We start from the raw sequence: 26,313 nt of genomic DNA on the forward strand, positions 1-26,313 counted from the left end.
TGGGGATGGGGGGGGGTGTAGGAATTTGACAGGCATTATCTTCTTGATAATTGTCCAAGTATTTTTAGGGTGTATCACTGATAAATTTACTCTAAGTATGTGACTTCCTCTTCTAGCTGCCTGATGACTGATAAGCTCTAGCATAGTCACTTTAAAGCACACATTAGTCACTGTGATTCCTCACCGCCCTGTACTGAAAGTGGTGACTAATCTCTGGGTCTGACTTTCCATTAGGAAGCACAACCTTTGTCCTCGGTAATTAGGTGGAGGATTTCACATAAGTCTGAAACATTCCTGCCTTCTGTGCTGGGCCCCCCACCCCACAGCCAGTAATCTGCAACTTTTGTGTGAGCTAGAAAGGATGTGGGGCATCAGATGTGCTCTTAACAAATCTTTAAACCTTGCTGTCTCTTTGAGGAGAATCTCGCTTTCGATAGGGGTTCTTCAAGAGTGTCTGCAAAGCTATAGCAGAATGAAAGCAAGTAGCAGTGAGAAGCCTGAGATGCTCAGATGGCAAACTACATAAAAGCCTGATGATCCAGAGGTTTCTTTTGCACTCTTTTGGAATTATTTTGCCTGACAAGACTGAGGCGGTACAGTGACTTCCACTCCTTTTATAAAGAGTGTGTAATAGTCATTTTAATAAATAGAAAAGAGGATGTAAGCCCAATATTTCTTTGCAATGTTAGAAAACAGGCACCTTTTTTGCCTTTGATTAAAAGCAGGTGATTCGGAGCTTAAGTATCAATTCAGGTTAGCAGACTTTTCTGTCCAGATCTGAAATACTGAAACAGGCTCATTTTGGAGAGGATGGATTAAGTGGGAAGACTTATTCTTAATCTCATTTTTATAGAGTGAAGAAGTTGAGGGAATCTTTAGCCTGTTGGAAAAAAGGTCAGTATTTCTTTCAGCTCTGTTGAAAAGGGATTTAGCAACATGCTTTGGCAGTGAAGGCAGCCAACGCTGTCCTGAGCTGTATTTAATAGGAGTATAGCCAGTATTTATAGGGAAGTGATTATTCCTCTCTGCTCAGTATTTCTTAGTGACGTGCGGAACACAGACTCCACAATCAATGAGATTGTAAAGTAGGTATGTTCATTCAGCGCTGGGCAGCACGGGGGGTAGTTCCACCAAAGTTGTACGCGCCTGATTTGGCAGTTCATTTTAAATTTATACAGTCAAGTGTTACATATACCAAGAGTTTCGCAATATGCCTATACATAGGCATTACCTAGCCCCGCTTCATATTAAAATTAGCTCTAGGAAGTCATTTCCGTAGTCTCCTCTCAACTGCGCTTGCGCAGTGCCTCCTTATGGTGGTCGTCTGGTGGTTGTGAAGATGAAGGCTGTATGTCTTCTTCACGGTGAACTCTTAACCTTCTGTCCCTGGGCAGACTCAGTTGTCCCTTGGCATTTGTCCAAATCACAAGGTCAGTCTTGGCTGGTTCTTGGAGTCACTGCTGCTTCTTATCAGGGACTATCTCGTGTCCCAGCCAGCCTCAACAATGAAAGTGTTAAACATCACTTCTCATCCCCTTGGGCCATGTCTACCTCTATTGAAACTTCTTTAACTTCATTATAAGCTAGATAATTATTAAACAATTCCTATCCACATTCATATATCTACTATATCTGCTAAGGTTTCTTTGGTTCCCCGTCTCATTAGCTGTATCTAGAATACTATGTCTTGTTTTGGGTCTTTGATCCAGGAAAAACATAAACTGGAAGTAAGCCCAGTGGAGGGACCATCAGGGTGGTCAGGAGGCTGGAGCACAGGCCCTGTGAGGGGAGGCTGGAGGAGCTGGGTTGTTTCAGCCTGAAGAAAAGGTTCAGGAGGACCTAACAGCAACCCCTTCATACCTACAAGGAGGTCATCAGGAACATCGGGGCCAGGCTCTTCACAGTGGTGGAAGGATGAGACACAAGGGGCATAATTTGTAATAAGTAGATAAAAAAAAAATAGATTAAAAAACAAACAAAAACCCCACAACAAACCTTTCACTGCGAGAACAACCATGCAGTGGAACAGGCTGCCAGGAGAGGTTGTGCATCTTTGGAGGTGTTAAAGGTACAGCTGGATGAAGCACTGAGGAACCTAATCTGATGTCGTAACTGATCCTGGCCAGAGACCTTGAGACCTCCTGAGGTTTCTTCTCATCTGAACTATTCCGTCAGTGCTTCTGGTTCTACAGATATCGCTGGCCGTTCTCAAAACCTGTGTTCTAGAAAAGACTGTTAACCTGTAAATAAAAATGTGTTTATGCGATATACATGTGGATTATTGCCAGAATGTGTCACTCTAGCCCTAAAGGTAACAAATAATTGCCACTTAACAGATATTGTGACCTTAGTTCTTAAAAGATAAGGGTAAATAACTGGGAGGAAAATCTAAGCCTGTCATGGTGTCAGGATACGAAGCACCTTTAAAGGGCATCAAACTCTTAGTTGCCAAACATGATCCTTTGGAGTTGAAGAGTTTGAAGATGCCTTTACCTGATTAAGGCAAACCTACTCGGCAGTGTTCAGCATGATAAAAGAGCTCAAAGATACTTTTTTTTTTTTCCTTGCTTAGGTAGTCCTGGTGAGTGCTCTTAACAAAAAATTTGCATGTATTTTATTTCTAATGTACATATTTACACATATGTGGGAATGAATATTTTTTGTGCTTTTTGGGACATACTGTTTCAGAAACCTGGCACTGCTGTGGAACACACTGAATACTAAATGCCAGGAAAATGGAAACTAATATCCTTCTTACTATTAAGAGGTGTAAAGAAACAGATTTCCACAGAACTGGTAAAACTTGGATTGTACAAATAAATAACCAGTAACCTTGAAACTTTTCCCCTCTATCTGGGTAAGTGTAGGGATTTAGGCCTTAAAAGACAGCTTCTGTTGGTACATTAGTAATCCTAAATGAGAGAATTGCAAAATCCCTCTTGAGAGGTAGAGGGAATATCTGCTCTATTTCTACTACTGAAAAGAATTCTATACAGGATGAGTAGTTAATGCTTTTAATAAAAATTGAAATTTATTGCAAGTGACAATATGATGATGGTCTCAGTTCTGAGAACATTTGAATGAATGGTACTTCTGTAATACAGCTTTATCTTACTTGCACTTCTTTAGCATCACATGAGCAAAAAATGTGTTGGCAGCCTATTAGAGAATGTAGATAAACTTGTAACTTTTAGATAAACTGCAGTTCACTTTGTGCATGCATTTGTATATTGTAAGCATAAACATTGTACAGCTGAAATATGAACACAGCTCTGAAAATATTTTTACTGTAGGGAAATAGAAATGATAAGCAAACCTATTAAACTCGGTCCTGTTTCTGCATACCTAAATGTACTTTCATCAGATCTGGTTTAGCAGTTGGTTTTTGTGGTTTTTCTGGGGTTGTTTTTTTTGTTGGTTTTTTTTTTTCCCCAATGGTCTACATGCTGTGATGCATACATATAGCATGGAAGAAAGAATGCTATAAAAACAAACTGAGACCTGGAATGCTTTTAAAAATAAAAAAATAAAAAGAAAAACTCCCAAAAGCCAGTTTTTATTCATTACTGTCAAGGTAGTAGAGGCTACCCAGCTTCCTTTCCAGTTCTGGTCCCATAATCCTAAAAATTTGACTGAAGAAAATACAAACTAGCTAACAGTTGTTTCCTGCTAACTGTGATATAGATAACAATATGACACTAGAACTTTCTCTCATGTTATCTCCAGTTGTGCAGTTTTTTCTGCAGTACTTTATTTATAGACCCTTTTTCTGCAACTACCAAATACAAGAGTATATTACAGCTGTATCAAATGTTTGAGCCAACCTTAACAAAAGTGAATGAGATTTCAAAATACTACTGCCTAGAAACCTTTTCTACTTTGTATACGAGTATGTAGCTTTCCTTAATGTCAGAGTAGATCAGTCTTACTGTTTTGGACACTCTTGTTCCAATAGTATTGTTCATATTTGGAACAGCAGGTTGAGAACTACTTGTTTGGAAGGCCTGTGCAAATTATGACTATTCAGTCCTTGATAAATTAGAGAAGTTAAAATATTTTGAGGAATGTTACAGAAATTCTACGTACTGAATGAGAAACACCAATTGTGAGCTGACTTTATATGAAAATGACCTTTATGTGAAAATCAGATGATGAACAAGCGAAATAAAACTGCTTGTTGTTCTTAAGTTCTAGCATAAAGAGCCAAATGTGGATGTGCTTTCTTCCACTTATCTCAGAGCTATACCCCCAGTCACCTGGGTTTTTTAAATGGCAGTCAAATGGGGATGCAGAAGACGAAAGGAGCTATTTGCATGGGAACAAGTAGAAGCTCAAAGTGGTTCCAAAAACAAAACCTGTTCCTATAACCTGGGTGTATCCCTTACAGGAATTTTATTTATGCTTTTGGGTTACTTGGCCAGTTTTGCATGAGTCTTTGAGACTCCCCCAGTGGCTGTTCCATAGCTTAGAGCAATTGGGTTTGATTTTCAGACACTAGATGTTGGCAAAATGGCCAGGTCTGAGCATTGCTGCCTGGTTACTGAAGAAGTCTAAGGCCTATGACTAGACTAGGCAGTTTATGGGCATCTCCTGTTCTTCATATGGGGCATTCCAGGTTCAACAAAAGAACCAATAGGATATTTTACATAAATTAACATAAGGACAACATGGAAGCTAAAAGGAACACACCCCTCATGGGGACTTGAATGGATATGTGAATTGGGGACAGGAAGTTGGCAGAAAAACATATGTACTCCCTATAGGGAGTTCCTTTTACAGCCTGTAGCAGAGGATGATAGGCTGTTTGGTGCTCTGCATCTGTCACTTCTCTGGCCAGTCAGATGGGCAGCAAGGGACTGGAAGCTTCAAGCAGAGTGTTTTTGTCTTTTTCATCAGTAGAGTGTCTGCTTTCGTTTGGAATATGGGAGAAACAGCTTGAAATGGTACTATAAAGGAAAGCCTTTATTTTTACAGATCACTGATCAGATGATATATAGCACCTTGAACTATCAATGTAAACAAAGGCTTGACCACAGTATGCACTCTGCTTGAAATAATCTTGATGAGCCATCAGAAATGGTGGATCAATATGCCTTACAACCCATTTAAAAGTACCAGGAAGGAACACAACTTTTTCCTGCAAGCTATAGGTATAATTGCTTTGCTTACTAAGTTAATGTAAAAACCTGAATGCCGCTCTACTTTTAGGTTAAGTTATTGTTCATCTGTAGTTCAGATGCTCTTTGATCTTTAGGGCTTCCTTGGATGTCATTAAATATCTGAAAATAAAATCTTCCTTTTGCTTACGTTACTACTGGTGGGGAAGAGAAGGAAATAACTAAGGCTACTACTTACTGTGTTGCTCTCTGTTTTTCAGTAAATGCATAGTTCTAAAAATGTTTAACCTGCACAGGATATAAAATGTATCAAGTTTTGCTGATCTCTACATCAGTGACTGCTACCTTTACCATGGTGTTGAGAAGAAGGGTCTTGACTTAGGTGAATGCTAGGTAGACTTGTGTTCCAAAAATTAAGCAATTGGGTTCAGATTTTTTCTATACAGTCACTTAAGCATTCTGTTGTATGCTTATCTTTAGTAGACAGACAGAATAGAAGAATGCGTGTGTGTGAAGAAAAGGACTTGTGAAAGTTGAAATGCTGTTCTACTACAGTTTTAAGTACAGCTGTTTGTTTAAGAGCAGTTGCTCTAAAAGAATATTGTTAGTTGTAGGAAGCATCAGGGAGGTCGTTGCCTGGCTGCTGGCTTAAACATCCTCTTTTCTTTTGGAAGCAGAGTTTACAGTATGATTAGTAAGAGGAAGAAAAATCATCTGAAATCACCACTTATTTTCTTGGGTGTCGGTTTTTTTGGGGGATGGAGAGTTGGGTTTTGGGTGTTTGTATATTTTAGTCTTCATACACTTGTTGATTAGGGATTTAGAAAAGGTCAACCAATGACAGTGGATTTCAGAAACACTGCAGAGAGGTTAATTTAGAAATGCTTCTTGATTATTTCAGTATTATTTGTATGAATCTCACATATTTGGGATCTGAACCTTTACCCCTTCTCTCCTTCAGCAGTAAGAGCAGCAGCTAGGAAATCAGTGGGATTTACATGCTGACCAAATGTCTTCACTGTTTGAGGGGGTGAGGGGGAAGGGACCAAAACAGAAACACCTGGCTTTCCAGGCTGTTTTGATTTTACATTGTCCCTGCTATCAAGAGATCAGTTACTAGACAGATTTTTCCTAACCAGATAGTTTTCTTTTAAGCCAAGTTCTGTGGTGTACTGTTAGGGAGACTGGCAGCTCTAGCTGCCATCATGACTTAATTGTACACGCAGCATGGCAAACCGTGGCAGCCTGTATTGGCATGCAGAGACCTGAGGTAGTGTTAGGGTTGAACTTCTCTTAGAGGAACAATTAAAAAAAGAATTATGCTTTGCTGGTAGATAGTGAACACTTTGTATATGATAATACTACTTTTGCCATAGGAGCTGAGCAGAGTAATAAAAATAGGTACACTGCAGCTACGATAAGTAAGTGGTTTCACAGAATGTTAAAGATGGGGGTGCAGAAATGGCATTTGTTTTCAACTAGAGCAATGTCAGCTTTGTAAGGTGAACTGCATTCTTTTTCTCTTTGTAGAAAATGTTATAAAATGTATGCACTTATCTGATTTTTTTATCTAATGAGATTTTGCTGAATTGACCAATGCAGCCTGAAATAAATCGTGTGCGATAATGAGTCTTGCTATTTGTTCCTGTTTAAAAACAAACAAAACAATTTAGGCATGTTTTTAAATAACTAAAACACAGATCCATTTGTAGTCTGTTCTGCATATAGGTTACCATAAGTAAGAATCTAATCCAGAGGTATATATATCAGTTCTCTGAAGTTTCAGACATTTTTTAGTGGGTACTACAGTAGCTATGTAGACACTTTTTTTTTTTACTTTTTTGGTTGAAATATTTGTTTAGATCCAAGAAATTTAATGGAACTAACCATTGAGTACATTTCTGAGATGAATCTAAATTACTTTATACCTTACAAAACCAAATCCTGTGGTGCCTTTCTGTTTTCTGTCCTATCACCTGGACTAACAAGATTGCCTGATCTATATGGACAAACCATGTTAATATCTATAGCAACCCTAGGGTCAAAAAGGAGATATTTTGTATGGAATGCTTCTAAGCAATAAAATTCAATATTGCTGCAAACATGGATTAGTCTTAATTATGACAACTGTGCTTTCATGATCATTAAAGTCCATGGATCTTGTCCTATAAAAAAAAACCAAACAAAAAACCCCAAACAACAAAAAGCCTAAGTTGGTACTAGTTCGTAAACTGATCAGAGATTTATCAAGTTGCTCAGTAGGAACTGGCTTGAATTATTTCACAGTAACCACCAGTCTCTAGTTTGCTTTTTGACTGTATACGCAAGTAGACTTGGATGGAACTTAGAATAAGCATTTTTAAGATATTTGTTCAGTGTCACATTACTAGTTCTGAAGGTCCTCAGTATCTGTTTTGTTTTTTTGCAGATGATACAGCTCTGGAAGAAAGATTTGTCTTCACAATTTGCTTTACAGTATCTGAATAGCAAAAGCACAATGGACACTTTTTAGAGTTTTACAGAAATCAAAAATCATCTAGGAACAAGAACATTGGACTTCAAGGAATAACAGACTTTAGAGAGCCCAGAAATTGGTCACTGATAAACCTGATTTGGCCATACAGCTTGGGAATGAATACCATTGAGACAGCAAAGCTTGAAGAGCATATGGAGGGTCAAAACAATGACACTTCTAATGGCTACTCACGACCTACTCTCTCAGTCAGTGAAGAGAACAAAAATGGCACTAGCAAACCAAAGGGCTTGTCTAATGGCTTGCGAAAAACAACAAAGAAATATCCTGATTACATCCAGATTGCTATGCCGGCTGAGTCTAGGAACAAATTTCCTCTGGAATGGTGGAAAACAGGCATTGCCTTTGTCTATGCTCTCTTCAACTTGATTCTAACAACTGTCATGATCACTGTGGTCCATGAGAGAGTACCTCCAAAGGAGCTAAGCCCTCCCTTGCCTGACAAATTTTTTGATTACATTGATCGTGTGAAATGGGCTTTTTCTGTATCAGAAATAAATGGAATGATACTAGTTGGATTATGGATATTCCAGTGGTTGTTTCTTAGATACAAGTAAGTAGCTAAATTTTTTTCCTCTGCTGTACGTTTTCAGAACGTTGGTTTGCCTTGTTCATTTTGGGTAGAAGAAATCTTACGGCAGAATCTGTAGCAATATTGTAGAATAGGGCTGGCAGGAAAATGGCGAAGAGATGACTTCTTTAGAATGTGTTCCAGTGTCCTTGTTGGATATGGAGACAGGTTTCTCCTGATTATTGAATAATGTTTTTTAAATCTGAATTTGACATCTATGTTGTACTAGTCAAATTTATTCTGGGATTGGGTTTTTCAAGCCCATGGCAATGTTTAAACGGGAAATCACAGTGATGTAAAAAATCTCATCCAGATTTGAGGAGGAACCAACTGTCTTCTACAGCTAGACTAGAAGCTTTTTCCTTTGTCTTCATGTGCTTAAACTAGGATATGGTTATAATATGGGACCGAAAAGAGAAGGTCACTGAGTCAAGGAAAACTATGCCTGACTGCACACCTGAATTAGACGGAGGCCATGTTAAATAGGTTAGATAGCTTTGGTGGGAGCTTTGTGGTAGTTCTATACTATTATGAGCTAGCAAGACTAAAACCTGAAGAAAGACTTTTTGGTATTTGATTTAGAGAAGTGTGTGGTGGAGAGCAGTGGGTGGACCTGCTCTTTAATTCTAGGGATTTAGCTGTTTAATAAAGGTAGAGCTCCATAACTGTTATATGTATATCCTGCATGTGAACTTTGTACTCAATCTTTTTTCCCCCCTTCCCTTACTTTCAGATCAATAGTGGGACGCAGGTTCTTTTTTATAATAGGAACTTTGTATCTGTACCGCTGTATTACTATGTACGTTACCACCTTACCTGTGCCTGGAATGCATTTTCAGTGTGCGCCGAAGGTAAGAGCCTTTGCTCCCTAATTCTTGCCTTGGTATTTGCCTGAGTCCTTATGGCTTATTAGAGCAAATAGAAGATAATGTTCCAGGTGTTATTACATAACACAAATTACTTTCAATTGATGTCTTCAGAAATGTAGATAGTGATAAACCAAAAGTTGTGGGATACAAAAAGAGCCTCAAACTGTTGCTGCAGTTAAGATGCTTTAAAGGAGAGTGCCTATGTTGAAATAGTGCTGCTACCAAATTAGTAAACTTGCTTCTGAGGCTCAAGCTAATCACTCAATACTGCAGCAATACTTTTTTCTTACATGGTGGGATACCTATGGTCAATATTGTAATTCATAGGCTGATACACAAGCTTGTGTTGCAGTATCCTTTTAAAAACCCACAATGTTATTATATGCTTTGTCCTGTTTCTCACATTATTTTGTCAAGAGCTATCGCAATACCAGAAGTCAGCTGCCTATCCTTCCTTCCAACCTGCAAAATGTATGTAAAGTGACTAAAACAAGTTCAGCTGTTTAAATGAGCTGATACATATAGAAACATGTACATGCTAATATTTCTACAAGAACATTAAAAAAAATTGTGTTGGTGTAGTTAAGTGGTGACACAAAGGACTTCTGTTATTGCCGTTTTACTGATAAAAAGTTGTAGACATGTAATTGTCTTGGAACAAACAGTATCGTGTTGGCTGCACTGAAAGAACAGGCACTTGAGAGAGTAAGAAACAGTTTGGCTATACAGGTAGAAGATAAGCATTTTGAAACCTAAAAATTCTGCCAGTTTGCTTAGGGGATAAATTTGTCACTTCTTGGGTAGGATCTCATCAGTTCTGAGGTACAGCATCATGTCTGTTCAGTCTTATTCTTTCACATTCACAACTTAGGAATATAGTGGATGAACTACTTTTCTTATGAATCAGTATCTATTTGACAAAGCTTTATTTACATAACACTATTGTAAAGACTTAGCTGTTTTGTTCTTCTAGCTTGGGGAATGACTTTGTGTAGTAGGCTGTGTATTGAGGAGTGGGAAGAGGTAAGCAAAGGAAAACTTAAATATCTCTGCTGAAAGTCTATTTTGCTAGCATTAAACCAGGATGAGTTACTATTTTTCTGATTATGGAGAACTCAGTTATCCCTTTGTCTTGTTTGTTTTTTTTCCCAGAGTTAATCTTTAAACAGCTAGGTGAAACTGAGTGTTTACCTTGTATCTATGATAAATCAAAAGCTGATCCTAATGCGTGTTTAAAAAACCCCAAATCCTCTAAATCTGAGTAACTCCTGACTGAGTTTGTAACCAAATCTGAAATTAAGTGAGTTTGAAGATTTTTGTCCTGTAGAAACATTGCTCAGCTCTCAACAGAATGATAGAAGCGGTATGCAAGGTTGTACTGTGTTGGAACCAGTTTTCAATGGGTTTTATCCATTCTGTCAATGGCTATCATGAGATACCTGACCTTACCAATTTTTAATGTTTACCTTTCCGGTATATTCTGCATCTCATTCTCATACAATGCGTATTTTAAATAGCCTGAGAAAGCATAAACAGAATGCTAGTGTTATCAAGCTGATCTTTAGAACCTGTCAACTTTGATATGCATGCTTATTTGTTTAAGAATATGTGAAAGAAAGTGAAGGTAACGTGTCCTTTTCTCCCTGTCTCCCTGACTCCACATAGGTTTGGGCAAGAAGTTTACTTGAGTCGCTTAGGGTGTGTCTTAAAATTTTTTTGTACCTCTTTTTCTGGTGTTCTAGTTGAATGGAGATTCTCAGGCAAAGGTTCAGAGGATCCTGCGACTGATTTCTGGTGGTGGTCTATCCATAACTGGATCACACATCCTGTGCGGAGACTTTCTGTTTAGTGGTCACACTGTGGTATTAACGCTGATCTATCTGTTCATCAAAGAGTGTAAGTGATGGTATTTCAACACACTTTTGTTGAAATCTGTTGTACTGGGAAAACACGTGATAAAAGTGCATGTAAAGCTATTGCCCTCCAAAAGTTACTAGTCAGCTGTACACAGACTGTACATGTACAGGTTTGAAATACAAATCATGACTTTGAGCGAAAATGGAATGTGGGTTTAGTAGAAGTGGTGTGGGCTTTAATTAAGGGCTTAATGTGACTAGACATGTCACTTCTGTCTTTATATAATGTGTTTACTGGTTGATTGAAGCAAGCTAGCTTTTTGTTATTGATTGACAGGTTATTCAAATTTTGGGTAAAACATACTGTAGTTAATTATGCAGCTCTGTGGGTTGGCTGATATACCTTAGATTTTAAGGAATTTTTGTGGCTTGACCACAGCACCATTGCACTCTCATACTACATCCAGAAGCAAAGTGATTTTTTTGAAGTGTGCTGTACATTAGTTACTGCAAACAATGAATAGTTGATTCATGCTCCTTGGGTGTCTTCTGCTAGAGTCTCCTACTCATGCCTCTTGGAGTTGATAAGAATTTGGCAAGTGCAGAGAAGATACAGTTGGGGTTATAGTTTCCCCCGTTGCTTTACATTGCTATGGGGCATGGGGGGAGGGGGAGAAATCTATCTGTGCTGTACACACAGCACTGATTGAAGCTTTGGAGAACTGAGCACCAACTTCTAAATCTGATATACGGTAAGCAGTGCTGCTACCCTGGGAACTTGGCTGCTCATGAATGTGTAGTTGGTAGTTCCCTTTCCAGTTCACATGTTTGGAATTGGAATCTTCTCTCCTATTGTTGTGTCCCAAACTAGGCAAATACTATCTTGGCTCATGGGGATGTAATTCTCACTGAAACAAAAATAAGACTAGCCAGCATTAGTTGAATGCCTTCCTTTTTATTAAAAGGTTGAGGGAAGTGTTGCAGTGCTACGTTCTGCCTTAAACAAAAAACACAATATAAAAATGCCTGTTTAATATGACAAACTTCAAATCTGCAGATGCGAGACATTCAGAGTGATTTAAGATGCTGATTATAGTCTGCTGATTCTTAGGCCTAAGTCTTTCTTGTAAAGTGAACATTACTGGGTTTTTTTGCTCTGCACTTCTCTTCCTTTCATCCCTTGCTGCTTCTTCATTTATTCCCCCACACTTCAGCTTTTTTGCCCAGAATAGTTATTTACATTTTTAGCCTTGGTATGTCTGTCTTGCTTGGGGCTGTTTTTATCAACTTCTTCAGATGACTTGGCTCCTTATAATTTATTTTTTTTTTAAATCGGCAGATACAGATTTTTCTGTGGTGTTTTGGGGAGAGTTTTTGGAGAGAATTTACTGTTTTGACACTTGCACCACATTTAAGTCATCCTACAGTAACTCTTTTGCACAGGCCTCTCAAACTACTACTGGGTAGGCTTGTTAAGATCAGTAACTTTTCTGCTGGTATTGTGTGAAAGTAAAGGCTGACCATTGCCCCACAAGGCAAGGGGTGCCAAAACCTCCCACTGTGAGTGAAATGAAGCCCATTAGCCTGTCAGAAGTTATGAATGGTTGTTGTGACACCCAAGGCATTTTTCAATGGGGAAAGAAGGGCAGGGGAACTTTTCCACTAAAGTGGCTTAAATGCATTTTGAAGAATAGCTTTGCTCTCATTTGTTAATCTTTAATGAAAGGGTATAAATTCACATACTGTACTTCCTGGTACAGTGTATTCTGTTTCATAGAACAGAGGTCTCATGCAAAGTAGTTAAACCCTAGGAATTAAAATAAGGGTGTCTTTTCCTGTATAATCTATGATCTCTGCTCAGTTTGTATCAATCTAGACATTTTATTTGAGCATAGATTGTAAAAAGAGCAGAGATTCAAAGCAGTCAAGTAAAATAATCAAGTGTATGTCTTGCCTCAATTCTGTTTCTTCTCTTGCACCCCCTACCCTAGAAGTGATTTAATTAGAAAACTAACTTAATTTGACTAGAAAATGGGTGATGGTGCTGTCTGTCTTTAACTGCAAGCTCATCTTGGGTTCATTTTACAAAGTAAGAACACCTCAGTAAGTTTGCATAATTCTTTAGTCTTGTTTTCTGTGTCAAAACAGGGTTTGTGTACCAGTGTGGTATAAATGAGTTACATTTTAATATTTAGTACCCTTAATTAAATCACCTTTTTTTATCTTTTCCCCTTCACTTTGTGGATTGCTATAATAGAGTATATGGCTTTTTTGTGTGTTTTTTTTCCCCGTCACCTCCCTATTTCACAGATTCACCACGTCATTTCTGGTGGTATCACTTAATCTGCTGGCTAATGAGTGCTGCTGGCATAATTTGTATCCTTGTTGCTCATGAACACTATACTGTAGACGTCATCATTGCTTACTATATCACCACACGGCTTTTTTGGTGGTACCACTCAATGGCTAATGAAAAGGTGAGTGGCAAATACCTTTAGAATCAATGTATAGCTTGCATTTGTTAATACTCCTGAAAGGTCAAAATTAGTTCCTAATTTTGAAATAAAAATAGAGGTTCCATACTGAAGTTTGAACAAATTGGGAAAGGAGTTTCACTTTACTGTGGATTAAGTAAATATTTAATGGATTAAGATGTTCTTTTTTGATCTGTGCCTGTTATGAAGTTATTTCAAAATTTGTTTTTTAAAAATTCCTGTTATTTTGGCTTAAAGACTTTTTTTAACTTCAGAAAAACTTTATTGCTGTAGTGGATGTATAGAATAGCCCTTGTTTATCTAAGTTTATGAGTAAACAGTAGTTTAGTAATAAAGTATCTGACCAACCTAAATTATCTTGACCATCCTAAAATTCTAGTGACAGTTCTGTAAATGTCACTAGAAGTACATTGTTCAAAAGGTAACTGCTGCAGTTGTTTCAAGAACACTTTCAAATAGGAGCATAGTTCTCAAGCCATTTTAATCTGGTTTTCAGCTATTAGTCATCAATGGAAACGTGACATGCCCAAAAGGACTCACATTGAAAGACTTGAGCACTCTGTCTCCCTAAATTTTGTACAGCAACAAAGCATCCCTTTGTGTAAAAGATGCTCAGATTGTAGTATACATTTGGACTCTGATGTATATGCTATCTCAATATCCTGTTTTTTTGTAGGCTAAATGCACCTCGTCTTTGCAGAAATGCATGCAAATAATTGCATTTTTGTAGTTGTCTTGACTCAACATAGTTGATTATAATGATTTAAACTGATTGTCTGTTTCCTTTTTCTCTTTATCTACTTATGCCATTACAGACTTTAAAGGTCTCTTCGCAGACAAATTTTCTGTCTCGAGCATGGTGGTATCCAATATTTTATTTCTTTGAGAAGAATGTGCAAGGCTCTGTTCCTTGCAGCTTTTCCTGGCCGATATCTTGGCCTCCCAGCTGCTTCAAATCTTCATGCAAAAAGTATTCACGGGTTCAGAAGATGGGAGAGGACAATGAAAAATCTACCTGAAGAAAAGAAGGAAAGCATCTGCTCTGTTTTTTTACCAAAACATTAATGCTGTAACCAAAGCTCTTAAGAGGACTACACTGTAACTGAAGAAGTGGACCAAGCTTCTGTGCAATTGATTGGAAAGACAATTGTAGACAAACATATTGCCATTTCGTATGTTTTCCTATCACCAGGCTGTACAGACCTATTCTACTCTTCAGTGCTAATAGAATGCACCACTGATGGGATTTTTTTATTAAAGAAAAAATGGAGCAGGACTTTGCTTTACTAATGAGATAGAGGCCAAAGACCACACTAGCACTTTCATTACTAACTATCACTCATCCACAGAAGCACCCAAAAATCTCATCTTCAGAGTTCTGGAGTGCGTAAGGGCAAAAACATGCTAAAATGTAAAGGCATGATATCGGCATATTTGTGGCATATAAAAAAAATAACACAATTGTGGGAAGTGGTTTGTTGCATTATTCTTGCTAATGAAGGTAAGGCCTTTGCGTGACTGGTACAGCTGGAAGCAAGTCTTGACTTTTTTTACACTCTGTGGGTATGAATATCTTATGACCCTAAAATACTACTTACCACCATTATCTCCCATATATTCTACTATATACTAATTTTTACATTTTTTATTAGTAATTTTATATTTAAAATGTTGTGCTACCTGATGACTTTGCAAATTAGGAATAGCTGCTAACATCAGAGCTCAAGGAACCTAAAACTTTATTTTTAAAAAAGGACATGGTTTCAAAGTCTAAATCTTTAATTGCAGTTTGGCCTTGTGTATATAGCTATACAGTGCCTATCAGTGTATGTACATGCATATACACACAAAAGCACATACTGTTGTGTAGTTAAACACATATTAAAACTACTTACTGGAAAGAGTGATCATACTGTTCTTAATTCAGGCAAAAGTCCTACAGATCGTACCTGCCTGAGGAATGCAAGGCCAGGTCCAAAATGGGGCTATATTTAAAATAAACATTTTAATTTTAGTAGCACACTCTTGCTGAAACTATGTAGCAGATTTGTTTGGGAGCCATAGTTCTGCATTGACTTTCCTTTTTACCTATTGGTGCATTTCTGCGACTTCAAAAAAACCAAAAAAGTGCCAAGGTGAATACCTACAACAGTAGCATTTCTTCAATTATTACCTAAACCCATTTCATATTAAATGACACTGTGGTAGAACTCACATGCAGATTCCTTTTTTCCCAGGGTTTTGTGCAACTGACATGGCTTTAAGCAAGCTGGCTGAGAATGTGGGAAATTACCATGGCAAACATGTAACAAAATCACAAATTAATTAGCTACCTGGTTCTTGTTGGGTTTTATTGTTTTGTATTGTTGGGAAAGCAAAGTAGAAAATTAGCATACCATGTTTAACCATTTATGTTCTGTAATAATTTCTGCAGTTAATTTTATTTTCAAATCTTCAGTAAAACCTGATAGCAAAGATAAAACTGCGTTAAGTGTTGAAGTGATACTAATATAAAGGAAATGCTGCTTATTTTAAGACTGTCTTGAACTGAGTGACAAGTGTGAACAGAGTTTAAATAATGACAACTTGTTTTTAAGAAGTCCAGTTAAAGTTACAAAATGCAATATGGAGTATTCAAATATGATTTTTTTTTTCAGTTAAGGGGATCAGTTGCTATGAGTTGTACATAAGAATATTATTAATGTGCATTTCAAATATTTTTTGTGCATTATCAAAGTAATACAATAAACAATGTTCCTTATAATACATCCTTGGTAAAACTTAGTTAAGAAAGAAATTCTGCTGATGTTTGGTTTTGTTATTTAAAATAAGCTTCTTAGACTTTTATAACATGCCCCTGGAAGTTGTGTGTGTGTGTGGACATACCTATGTTTCCATTTGCTTGCTCCTGGCAGACCTTGAGCAGCTGAAAAGCCAGTATCAAAACATATATATGAAAGTCCTTTTTCTGTATCATATAAATGAATCTGTTCGATGTCAGTCTGTAAATCTCCCAAGATACTTGTTACATCAGTACTACTTCATAGAGCATAATATCTTTTTTTGAAGCTGAATTCTAAGCTTTGTGATATCTTAAATATGGTCATGTTAAGCCACTTGTAGTAATACTATCTTTTAGAAATTGTGAATTAATTTCATTAGTGGTAACCGTGTCTTGAAAATAACATGAAAAGCATTCCAGTAAGGAGCTTAAACAGTTGGGTTTCATCTGGTGGCTGAATAATAAATACTTTGATAGTCTAGATAGCTAATTGTCTGCATAACCACCACCATGTCTCAGTGGGATTTCTGCAATATATCTGCAACATAGAATTTCTTCATGCAGGATGAGGTGTTTGGTTTTTTACACTTATTCCTGTTTTTGAAAGGAAAAAATATGAAAGTGATGATTGAGCCAAGAAAAGATTAGGCTTTTGTTGGGTCTAATTCAGCTTTCTTTCTACTGCTGAATTTGATCGAAACTTCTGTTGTAATACAAAAGGAAAGTTTAAATGGCAGCCCTAGCTCAAAATACTTGATTCCTGTTCTGGCTTGGCCCTCCCTTAAGTGCTTAAATTTTCTCCATTATATCAAAGCCCTCAAAATGGTGTGTTTTAATTAGCAGAAAACCCCACTTCTCTACTCTCTCAATAGCTTTAAATTGCTTTTGCAAACTTGGACGGTATAGATGTTTAGGCCTATATGTAAGGTGGTGAAATGGGGTAAGTAATGGTATATGCTAGTGCTTACTGCTACAGTAGTTTATCCAATACAAACCACAGCCAGTACATAAAAATTACTAATTTTAAGAACTTAGTGATCATTGTAGTTAAATACTATGAAGCTGAAAACATGGTTTCATCCTAAGAGGAAAAAGGATTGCAGTGGGTAAGAACAGGAGAAACTTAAGTCTTCACTTAATTTACTGATCACTTGATTGTAGGCTTATTTGGGCTGTATATGCCCAATGTTATGCAGTATGTCACTGTAATTATTTTTTCCTGGAATTACAATAATAATCTTCCTTACAGGTGTCACATGAGCTGCACCTGTACTGTGACTATAAGTAAAATGCTGCTTCTCTCTACTGAAGAGCATTTACATGCTGAACTTCCCTGACACTTAAAAAAAAAGACAAGGCACTACACTTTTGTACACCTGGCGTATCAGTTGACTTGGATGCTGTTGGGTGCTTTGCATTTATAAAACAACCTTTCTTAAATGCCTAACCTAAATTTAAAACTGGATTTAAAAGGTTAACTTGAGCATATAAAAAAAGTGCTGCTATGTTGTCATGCTACAGGTGCTTAATTCCTATGCCAGAAATGATTAACATATACTTGAAACAACTGTAAATTGACATTTTTATGGTACGTGCTTAGCACTCCCATGTGGACGTAAATGGTACTAAATGTTAATCATCATTGCTATCTTTCCAAGAAAACAGCAACAGGTGGGGTAATAGCAAAAAGAGCTGTGCTAAATGTTGCTATGAACTCTAGTACTGGATTTGCTTCCCTCCTTAAAAAAAAACAACCCCCCCCCCCCAAAAAAAAAAAAAACCAAAAACGGGGGGTGGGAGAGAAGGAAGGGGGGGGGGAATCAAGACTGTTTTTATATGTTAAAATACACTACCTTCATGTAATAGAGAAATAAAGCTCAGTAATGGAGATGCAACTGGGAAGTATTTTAGAAGATGAGAGAGAATTATCTTAATTAGATTATGGCAAATCCACTTATCTGTGTCTTAAATCAGAATCTGTTCAAACTCTGGCTTTCTCCCATCATTAGTATCTGGCTAGACAAGTTATCCTAAGTTGTTTGTTACTAACCCAAATTCCTTTTCTCATTTCAGTAGATACGAAGTATGATTTACAGTTCTAGAGACCAGATCCATTAACTTCAGTGCAAGGTGAACTCTTTCCATTTACTTCAAATGAACTTTCCCCAACTCTTTAACTTAAAAAAAAAAACCACCAAAACTATCTTAAAGATTCATGGGGTAATTTTAAGAACATGTCCAATCTATCAGATGTACTGGAACCATTTTTTCCTTGCTGGCAGACTTAACAGCTGTAAAGCTCCACTGTCATCTTGATATTTTTACAATGTGTGTTTTGGACTTACCTAGAAGTCTTCTGTAGGCACACAGAATTAGAGTGATACTGTAAGACTGCTGAATTTAAGTGTTCTATACCAGGCATTGTAAAATCAATGTCTTAAATTCAGTTACTGAAAAAGGGGTCTTAAAAATAAATACTTCTGTTGGACACCATTTAAATGAGTGTTACTGTTTTAAGTGCACATTGGAAAAATATCCTAGCATGCCACTGAAGTAACTTTGCTTATAAGTTAGCCTTCATATGCTATTTTATGATGCTTCCTAGTGTCCAAGAAAAAAAAAATTGTGCCGAGAAACTGAGAATTAAGACAAAGGCTTTTGTTCTAGTATTTACAAGAAAAGGAAAGATGAAAACATTGAAGTAGATGGTGATCATATGTTGCTTTTTAAACAAAATTGAGCTGAAACTAGACCTAACTTTTAAGTAATGTAGAATTACATTGTTTATGTGTAACAGTACTGCAAAAAAAACCTATAAGGAAACAGGCAGTATTAAGCACTTCATTCTACAATACAGATGTGTGTCTGTGCTGTGGATTGTGCTGGTTCTCATCCATAACTTACAGTATAAAAATAAAACCCAACTCAGTGAGAGTTGCTTGGAGATTTTAAAATACTTAAATATGATTAGCAAACTTCCGTAAGCTGTTCCTCCAAGCTGTCACTAACAGTTGCTAAAACAAGAACAAAATGTTGCAATGCTTAAAACATAATGAAGCTTTTCTCCAGTTGGCTCAAGTTTCCATGTATTTAACCATTTGATTAAATCTCACTAATCTAGAAAGTAGCACATAAGAATTTCAGGCTAGGTACAGGTAACATATATTGTAGGAACAAATTCTAGTTCTGAACTCATATTTTATTTCGGTAGGTAATCTTTCCTAACAAAACACTTAGAATGCCTGAATGATGTTTTAAGATGAAGTAATGATCTGTGCAGTCTCTAGTGTGTATCTAAAATACTGGTGTTGAGGATTCCTTCTCTCCTGGTGGAAATTAGTGCTTAAAAACTCAGGAAGATATGACTTGTTTTCAATGAAAATACGTTAATTGATAAGGACTTGGAGTTTAGCAAATACTATGAGAAGTTTGTTTTCTGTGGCTCTCTGCTGTGGGCTAAGCTTTAAGTTAGAAGATGCAACCCAGGTAGGAGGAGAGGGCAAACCAGCTCTTTCTGGAAGCAGTAATTTGTGACTTTTTGAATTCAAATTGCATTGGCTGCATGCTACAGGCAGTCTTATCCGTACAATAGTGGAAAAAAAGATGCTGTATTATACTATTACAGTGTTCACTCTTTCAAATGATTCTGTATCGTTTGGCCCAGCCCTTCCCTTAGATGAGAAGTGAATGTTTTTGTGCTTTGCTTGCTGTATGGTTAGTCATAACTGGTTTCAGTTCTGGTAAAGGCCAATGGAAAAAATGTAGATCCATTGTATACAGTGCCTAAGGTGTTTTTAAAGTCTCCATGCATGGGTTTCTTCTAGCAGAAATACTCTTCTTTCAAGCTATGCCTATACAATATTAATTTCAGCTCTTGTATTTGTCCTCTGCATAATAAGGTCCTTAGGAAGTTAGCATTTGTGAAACTGCAAAGACTTATTACAGAAGAATCTCTTTTGTGCCAATTGAGATTGATTTTCACAAAACAACTTTGCTGAAATGTGTTTGAAGGTAACTTTTTTTTTTAAGAAAAAGTGGTCAGAAACTAGTCTGAAGTACAGGCATCTTGAGCAGCTGGTGACCCAAGCACTATGCACATGTGTGTGGAGAGGGGTCTCTGTGGCATAGGCAATATTGGGTGCAGTATACAGAGGCTTCTCTGGGAAGATAAACTAGGTTGTACTTACACATTAGGTTGTGAGCCAGCTTTCCTTGTTCTTTTGAGCTTCTTTCAGACTGAGGGCACAGTACCAAAGATGGCAATCGCTAAAAAGTGTAGTGAAGATCACTTACTAAACCAGAAAACTATGAAAGGGGCTGAAAAGGCAGACCACTGTAAAACCAGTCATCAGAGAGCCGCGTTCTAATTCAATGGAGTATATAATATGGTGTTACTTCAAGCATGTGAATTGCATTTAAAATGAGTGGGTCTGTTCACTTTTTTTAATTAGAGATGGCATGAGTGCTGAGAATACTGAGGAAATTTATCTCCCTGCTTACTTTTACCTCTACCAATGAAGTGTTTGTATACAGACCTTAAAAAATATTGCTAAACTCCAACCCCTCTTCCATTTTGAGTACCTTGTTATTAGTGCTTTGTTACTTCTGTAAAAACTGGTTTTGCGTTCCACTTTTTTCATAGCTTGTTGCCGCTCAAAATGCTGCTTACGCTTTAGCCTAGGTGGCTTTGGGCTCCTGTCTTTATCTGCTTCTGTTAACTGCCTTTTCTAAATGGCTCAATACAGAAGAGTAGGATTAATGTTTGAGAAGGCTCCAAAATTAACACTAAAGCCAAAAGGTGTTCTTGTCAGACACATCTTTGCACACTTTGAAACTTTGAAATTATTTTCAATTATAAAACCTAACATCCTAGGGCATACTTTTTATCTCAGGAATCAATTCTTACTCTTTAAATGTTTAGTACATTCATTTGTGTTTATTTTTCTGATTCAGGAGAGCATGTGTGAGATGTGAAAAAGATAAATCCTGGCAGTTTTGTGAGGTCAGGGTCACACCAAGGAACCTGAAAGTAAAACAGGAAAGAATGGTTTGACGGCTGCGGTTCTCATGCTTTCCATGTCACTTTGAGGAGAACTCTAAAGACTTCTGTAAAAACCGTATAGGATGTCACTTTTAACTGCAACATGCTTTCATCCTCATTGGCTGACAGTTTTTCTTGCATGATTTCTCCTAGGTTGAATCTGCAGCTTTGTACATTAATTGGAGCTGTATATCCAACCTGGGAAAAACTAGGCAAGAAAAGCTGTTGGCTGCTGAGGAACCCTAGATGGTAATATAGGAATGCTGTAATGTTTGCATGATGAGGAGTTAATACATGGCCTTTTTTTTTAATAGCTTTAGGGTCCAGTTCTGCAATTGCTGTACAGCATAACGTTACAGTAATAAATGATACTACTTAGAGACCTGTGCTGCAGTTTGTACTGATGTTTGCAAACTGGACCTCATTTCTACATAAATTGTTCGTAAGTAGCAAGAGTTGGCTTTTATGTTGCAAAACTTTCAGGATGATGTTTTCTAGCACTTCAGCTGTTTCTGTTAAGTGGATGCCAACTGAGTGTTGTGGTTTGCTGTATACTGAGAGATGCTAGAGTTGTGATTTGTAAGACATTGCAATATGTGTTCACTCTGTAAAAAACAAACAAAACTATTGCACTAGCTGTACTTTAAAAAAAAAGCAATAATGTGAGCATCTTGTAGCTTTTATCTCTAAAGGTGCTATCTGTCACGATCACTTGCACTGTTGACCATGAATTTGGTAAAAACATGTTAAAGAAATTGTCTTATGTGGTTTACTCAGCACATAAAGTTGAAACTTTTTATGGTCAGCCTGCGTACTAACAAATGCAATACTTTGTTGGACTACTTACTGCCACACATATCCTTAAAAATCAAAAACCTATGTCCATTTATGGTGCTAATGATCTCTTAAAAAATACCAGGAGCTCATACTCTATTCTTACCCATGAACATTAAGGAAAGCTGTTGTGACACCTTTTCAATAAAGCAAAATTTCTGTACATTTTAAGCCTGTTCCAAATGCTTTTTACATAAATAAGACCCCTTTCTTTTTCTGTTTTATATAAAAACTGCAAAATATTATAATAAGTATTTTTAATGCAGGAAAACATTAGGAGTGTATATGGGTCTAGACTACGTGTCCAAGATTAAATTTTCATACATGCTTAGGATAGCTAATTTTCTGAAACTTGGTCTAAAATACAAGAATTGTATTAGGTAGGATTAAGACATAGGCTAATATTAAAAAAAAAAAAAGAAAATTCTCTGGCTTCATCATCATTGTTTTGAAGCCTTGGAGACAGAAAGAGGATGTGAAATGGACAAAACTGTATTAGAAGAACACTGATTATGCAGTATAGATCCATCTTTTGCTGAAACTTCTGAAAAACAAACTTGTGAAGAACATGACCGTGTAACCATATCTAAAGAACAGAAGTGGAACTTGACATAATTATCAAGGGAATTCATAGTAGGACATTATAAAAACATGCGGAAGAGCTTTAAACTACAATTGTTTAGGTTGTGGAACAGCAAAGTAATTTTCTAGCTTTGTTTCAAAGCTTCAGAAGCAACCTTCTCTTAAGATGAAAAACTACCTTGTGCCTTCTGTTGCAGAAAATATTGTTGCCTCCCCCCCCCCCTTATGATTTTATGTTGCATATAATGAAGGACAGTGCACTTGAAAATCTTTTCGAGAGGCATCTTTGGGCAGCAGTACCTATACTTACTTTCTCTTCATGGAGAATACAAAGCCTTTTGCTGTTGTTAAAGGGCCCTTACTTATCAACTGGCAGCTGTAAAAGTACCTGCCTGTAACATGTTTGGAAATCCTACTATAGTCAACTCTGAAATAAGTATGATGCTCTTAATTGATACGGACAAGTGAACATGCAGAGTGGGTGCCATGTCCAGGTACACACTGGCAAGCGAGCAGGGTGCATGTACAAGGGTACAATCTGGAACAGTGTGGCATGCTTCCTCTTCTCTGAAGTAGTTGCACCCTGAGGTTTTGGTTACTAAACCGCTATCTTTCATATACTGGAATAAGTTCTCTTGAATCACTTGCACCTAGTACTTCAAGAAATAAATAGGCTTCTCTAAGATCTATTTCATGGAACTTCTGTGTCTGTGCAAAGAATATTTCAGGTCTAGAGTAACTTAATTTAGAGCAGAAAAAAACCCACCATCTAGGATAAAAGCAGGGCTGGCTGGGTTTTTTGTTGAGTGAAGATGGATAGTCTAGTAACAGTAGCCTGTATTGTGTCTTGCTACTTGTCTCAGGCTTGCTTTAATAGTAGGATACTTGGAAGAGCTAAAGGTAGAACAAAGTCATCCGTAACACTCCTAAGCCACATTGAAATACAACTTTCCTATCTTTTAATTACTAGATGCTTCAGAGAAAACAGGTTGTCTCTTTTAATTTACTGAAAAAGTCCAATATTTACAGAAATTTAAGAGATAAATGGCTGCATGTTTAAATGCCCTGCAGAAATGAAACCTTTGCGATCATGTGACGCTCACTTAACTGAGAGCAGATTTTTAGTGTTAGCATCTGCTGAGTTACAGAAACATGTTTGTCAGTGCACTAGTCTCAGAACTTTCAAGTATTTTCAATATCCTTTTTGACAAGGAGAGCATTTTTTGTGAATAAAGTGCCTGTGGAAATAAAAATCCAAAAGATGCCTGCAAGCTTAAATAAAGCATATAAAAACACAGCCCACACTTGAAGAGAATGGTTGCTAACTCAACAACTGTATAGAATAATTCGTCAACAGTCTTAAGAGTTGATAGGATTCAAAGGCTAAGATAAAGTTTGAGAAAGGAGAATATTATATTGCTTTTGAAAGTGTACTGTGTTAATTAAACTTCCAGTGTTTCTGCTTGGGCCTTAACTTTGTAACTTGGTTATCTTTAAAGAAAAATGAGTTAATTTGAACTATTCTTTTTGGTTTTGGGTTTTTTTGTGGGTTTTTTGGTTGGTTGGGTGGGGTTTTTGGAAAACACTCATTTTAATGACAGTCTGTACTCTGGTGGGGTGTTTTCTTTGCTTGTTACATGGAGGTTTTTTACCTGTTAAAGGTAGAGTCACCAAATGCTTTGATTACTCAATTTAGGGGAAAAGAGTTTGAGGAATGGATTTTCCTTAAGTGCAGAATTAAAGGGGGGTGGCTTTTATTATACTGATACTAGGACTGAGGAGGAATGATTTCCAAGGAAAGCATTATAGTGCTAAAACTTGTATACATAGTTATTTGGGGTATGCAGAATGTTAGTAAAATACTTGGTTATATTTTGCTGTTAATTTTACACTTTAAAAAGAGGCTATTGGTTCTAATTTTAATTGGAAAAACTGACTTCAATGTTGCAACAACTTCTATTATTTTTAAGTAGAAACATCTATTTATTGACACTTCAGAGCAAAGTTCACATTTGATCAGTAAATTCACCTAAAACTATGAAAGTCGTTTCAATTTTATCAAAATAATGTGAAATTTAATCTCTGGGCAACCTAGAATTGGCCATATGCCACTGAAACCAATCTTTCAACTGCATATGGAGGCAAGGAGAGAATTTCTTTATCTAGTGCTACTTCTCAACTAGACTGAGAAGGAAGTGAGGCTAGATTACTCCTCTATAAAGAAAACAGGCAAAACCAGTAATGTGTTTCAGCTGTGCTGTGAATAACTTAGCTGCTTATTTTCAGACTGCAGAACTTAAACTTTCCTTGAGACTCAGATTTAAAATGTCTTTGGTTCAGATAAATTTTCACTTGTGTTTTTCTCTATTTTTCTAATAGATGCATTTTATTGGTGTACGTTGTAATTAACCACTGAATTTCTGTGAAATATGGAAAAAAAAGCTGCATTCTGTTCTGCCAATTTAAATCTGTGATCTTAGTTTTTCTACTTTGTTTAATCCATGGCTAGTAAAATATCCATTCGCTTTTTATATTAGATTAAAGAGACATTGCATCCAGTTGCCTTAATTGCTTGGAGGAAAACTGACCTTGACCATTTGAAGCTTTATGTATTTCTAAAATTCCTGTAACTTCTGTATAATTGCAATAAAACCTTTTTAATATAGTCCAGCCACTATTTTAAGAGCCACTTGTCACTCTCTTTATTGAATGTTCAATTATTTAAAAAAAGCCAACACCCTTTTTAATGGGTAAGCACCATTTTTCTTTGCCTTTTTGGGGGGAGGGGGGGGCTGGTCACTTCAGAGGTGGTGTACTTGTCTTTTGCCCACAGTGCTGCTTTTTTTTTTTTTTTTTTTTTTGGGTGAGGGTATATCAAGAGTGCTTACTAAAATCATTGATGCTGTAGCAAATGGTTTGGAAGACCATGCAGTAGTGTTTTTCAACATCTAATTATCTTTGTAGGGATTAAATTTTGGGTGGTTGATCAGCTGGAGAAAGTGCACTAAGGTGTACTTCACAAGGATGGGGAGTTACCCTGAAAACCAGGCAGGGGTGTTTTGGTGGTGTGTGCTTGTTTTTTTTTTTCTCTCTTTTTTTTTTTTTCTTTTTAAGTGGGGAGGAATAAGAACTAAAACCCTCTTTCCTTTAAAATTTAGGTCCAGCTCTGAGGAGTGTCTCTGTGCTGTTCTGCATTTGCCAAGCAGTTAGTTAACCTAGAGCTGGGACATAGTTCCAGGTTAGTCCTTGGTTCTGAAAACAGAAAATTTTGGTGTATTACCTAGAAGTGCCAGCTTTTGTATTTGGGAAGGGGAAGAAGGATCATCCGTATTTCCTTTTCCTCTAAACCTCACTAAATGTTTGCATAAGGGACATTTGAAAGTAAGTCCTATGAGGCTGTGAGAAGCACTCACTTTTTTTATTTTTTTCCACCAGCTGGCCATGTTTAATGACCTCTTTTAAGCTAGGACTAAGTCTAACCGCGGAGTCAGCTTTTGCCAACCGAACGAAACACCCACCCCCTGCAGGAGCTGATTTTGCATTTCACCGTGTTTAACAAATCCCCCCCACACCCCCTTCCACTTTGCAGCTCCGTGTCTGGATTTTCTGGCTGCTGTACCCCTGCCCCAGCTG

At 37.1% G+C, this 26,313-nt stretch overlaps 1 protein-coding gene across 1 annotated transcript; it reads left to right on the forward strand.

Annotated features, from left to right (window-relative positions):
• The first annotated feature begins 7,560 nt into the window (after window positions 1-7,560).
• SGMS2 (sphingomyelin synthase 2) lies at window positions 7,561-15,242 on the forward strand. The gene is made up of 5 exons (XM_010586234.1): window positions 7,561-8,203; window positions 8,955-9,072; window positions 10,833-10,986; window positions 13,257-13,423; window positions 14,257-15,242. The coding sequence occupies exons 1-5, from the start codon at window positions 7,749-7,751 to the stop codon at window positions 14,458-14,460; spliced, it is 1,098 nt and encodes a 365-aa protein (XP_010584536.1). The 5' UTR covers window positions 7,561-7,748; the 3' UTR covers window positions 14,461-15,242.
• The last annotated feature ends 11,071 nt before the right edge of the window (window positions 15,243-26,313 follow it).

Source organism: Haliaeetus leucocephalus, unplaced genomic scaffold (genome assembly GCF_000737465.1).
Source record: "Haliaeetus leucocephalus isolate CR32 unplaced genomic scaffold, Haliaeetus_leucocephalus-4.0 Scaffold140, whole genome shotgun sequence".
NCBI lineage: Eukaryota > Metazoa > Chordata > Aves > Accipitriformes > Accipitridae > Haliaeetus > Haliaeetus leucocephalus.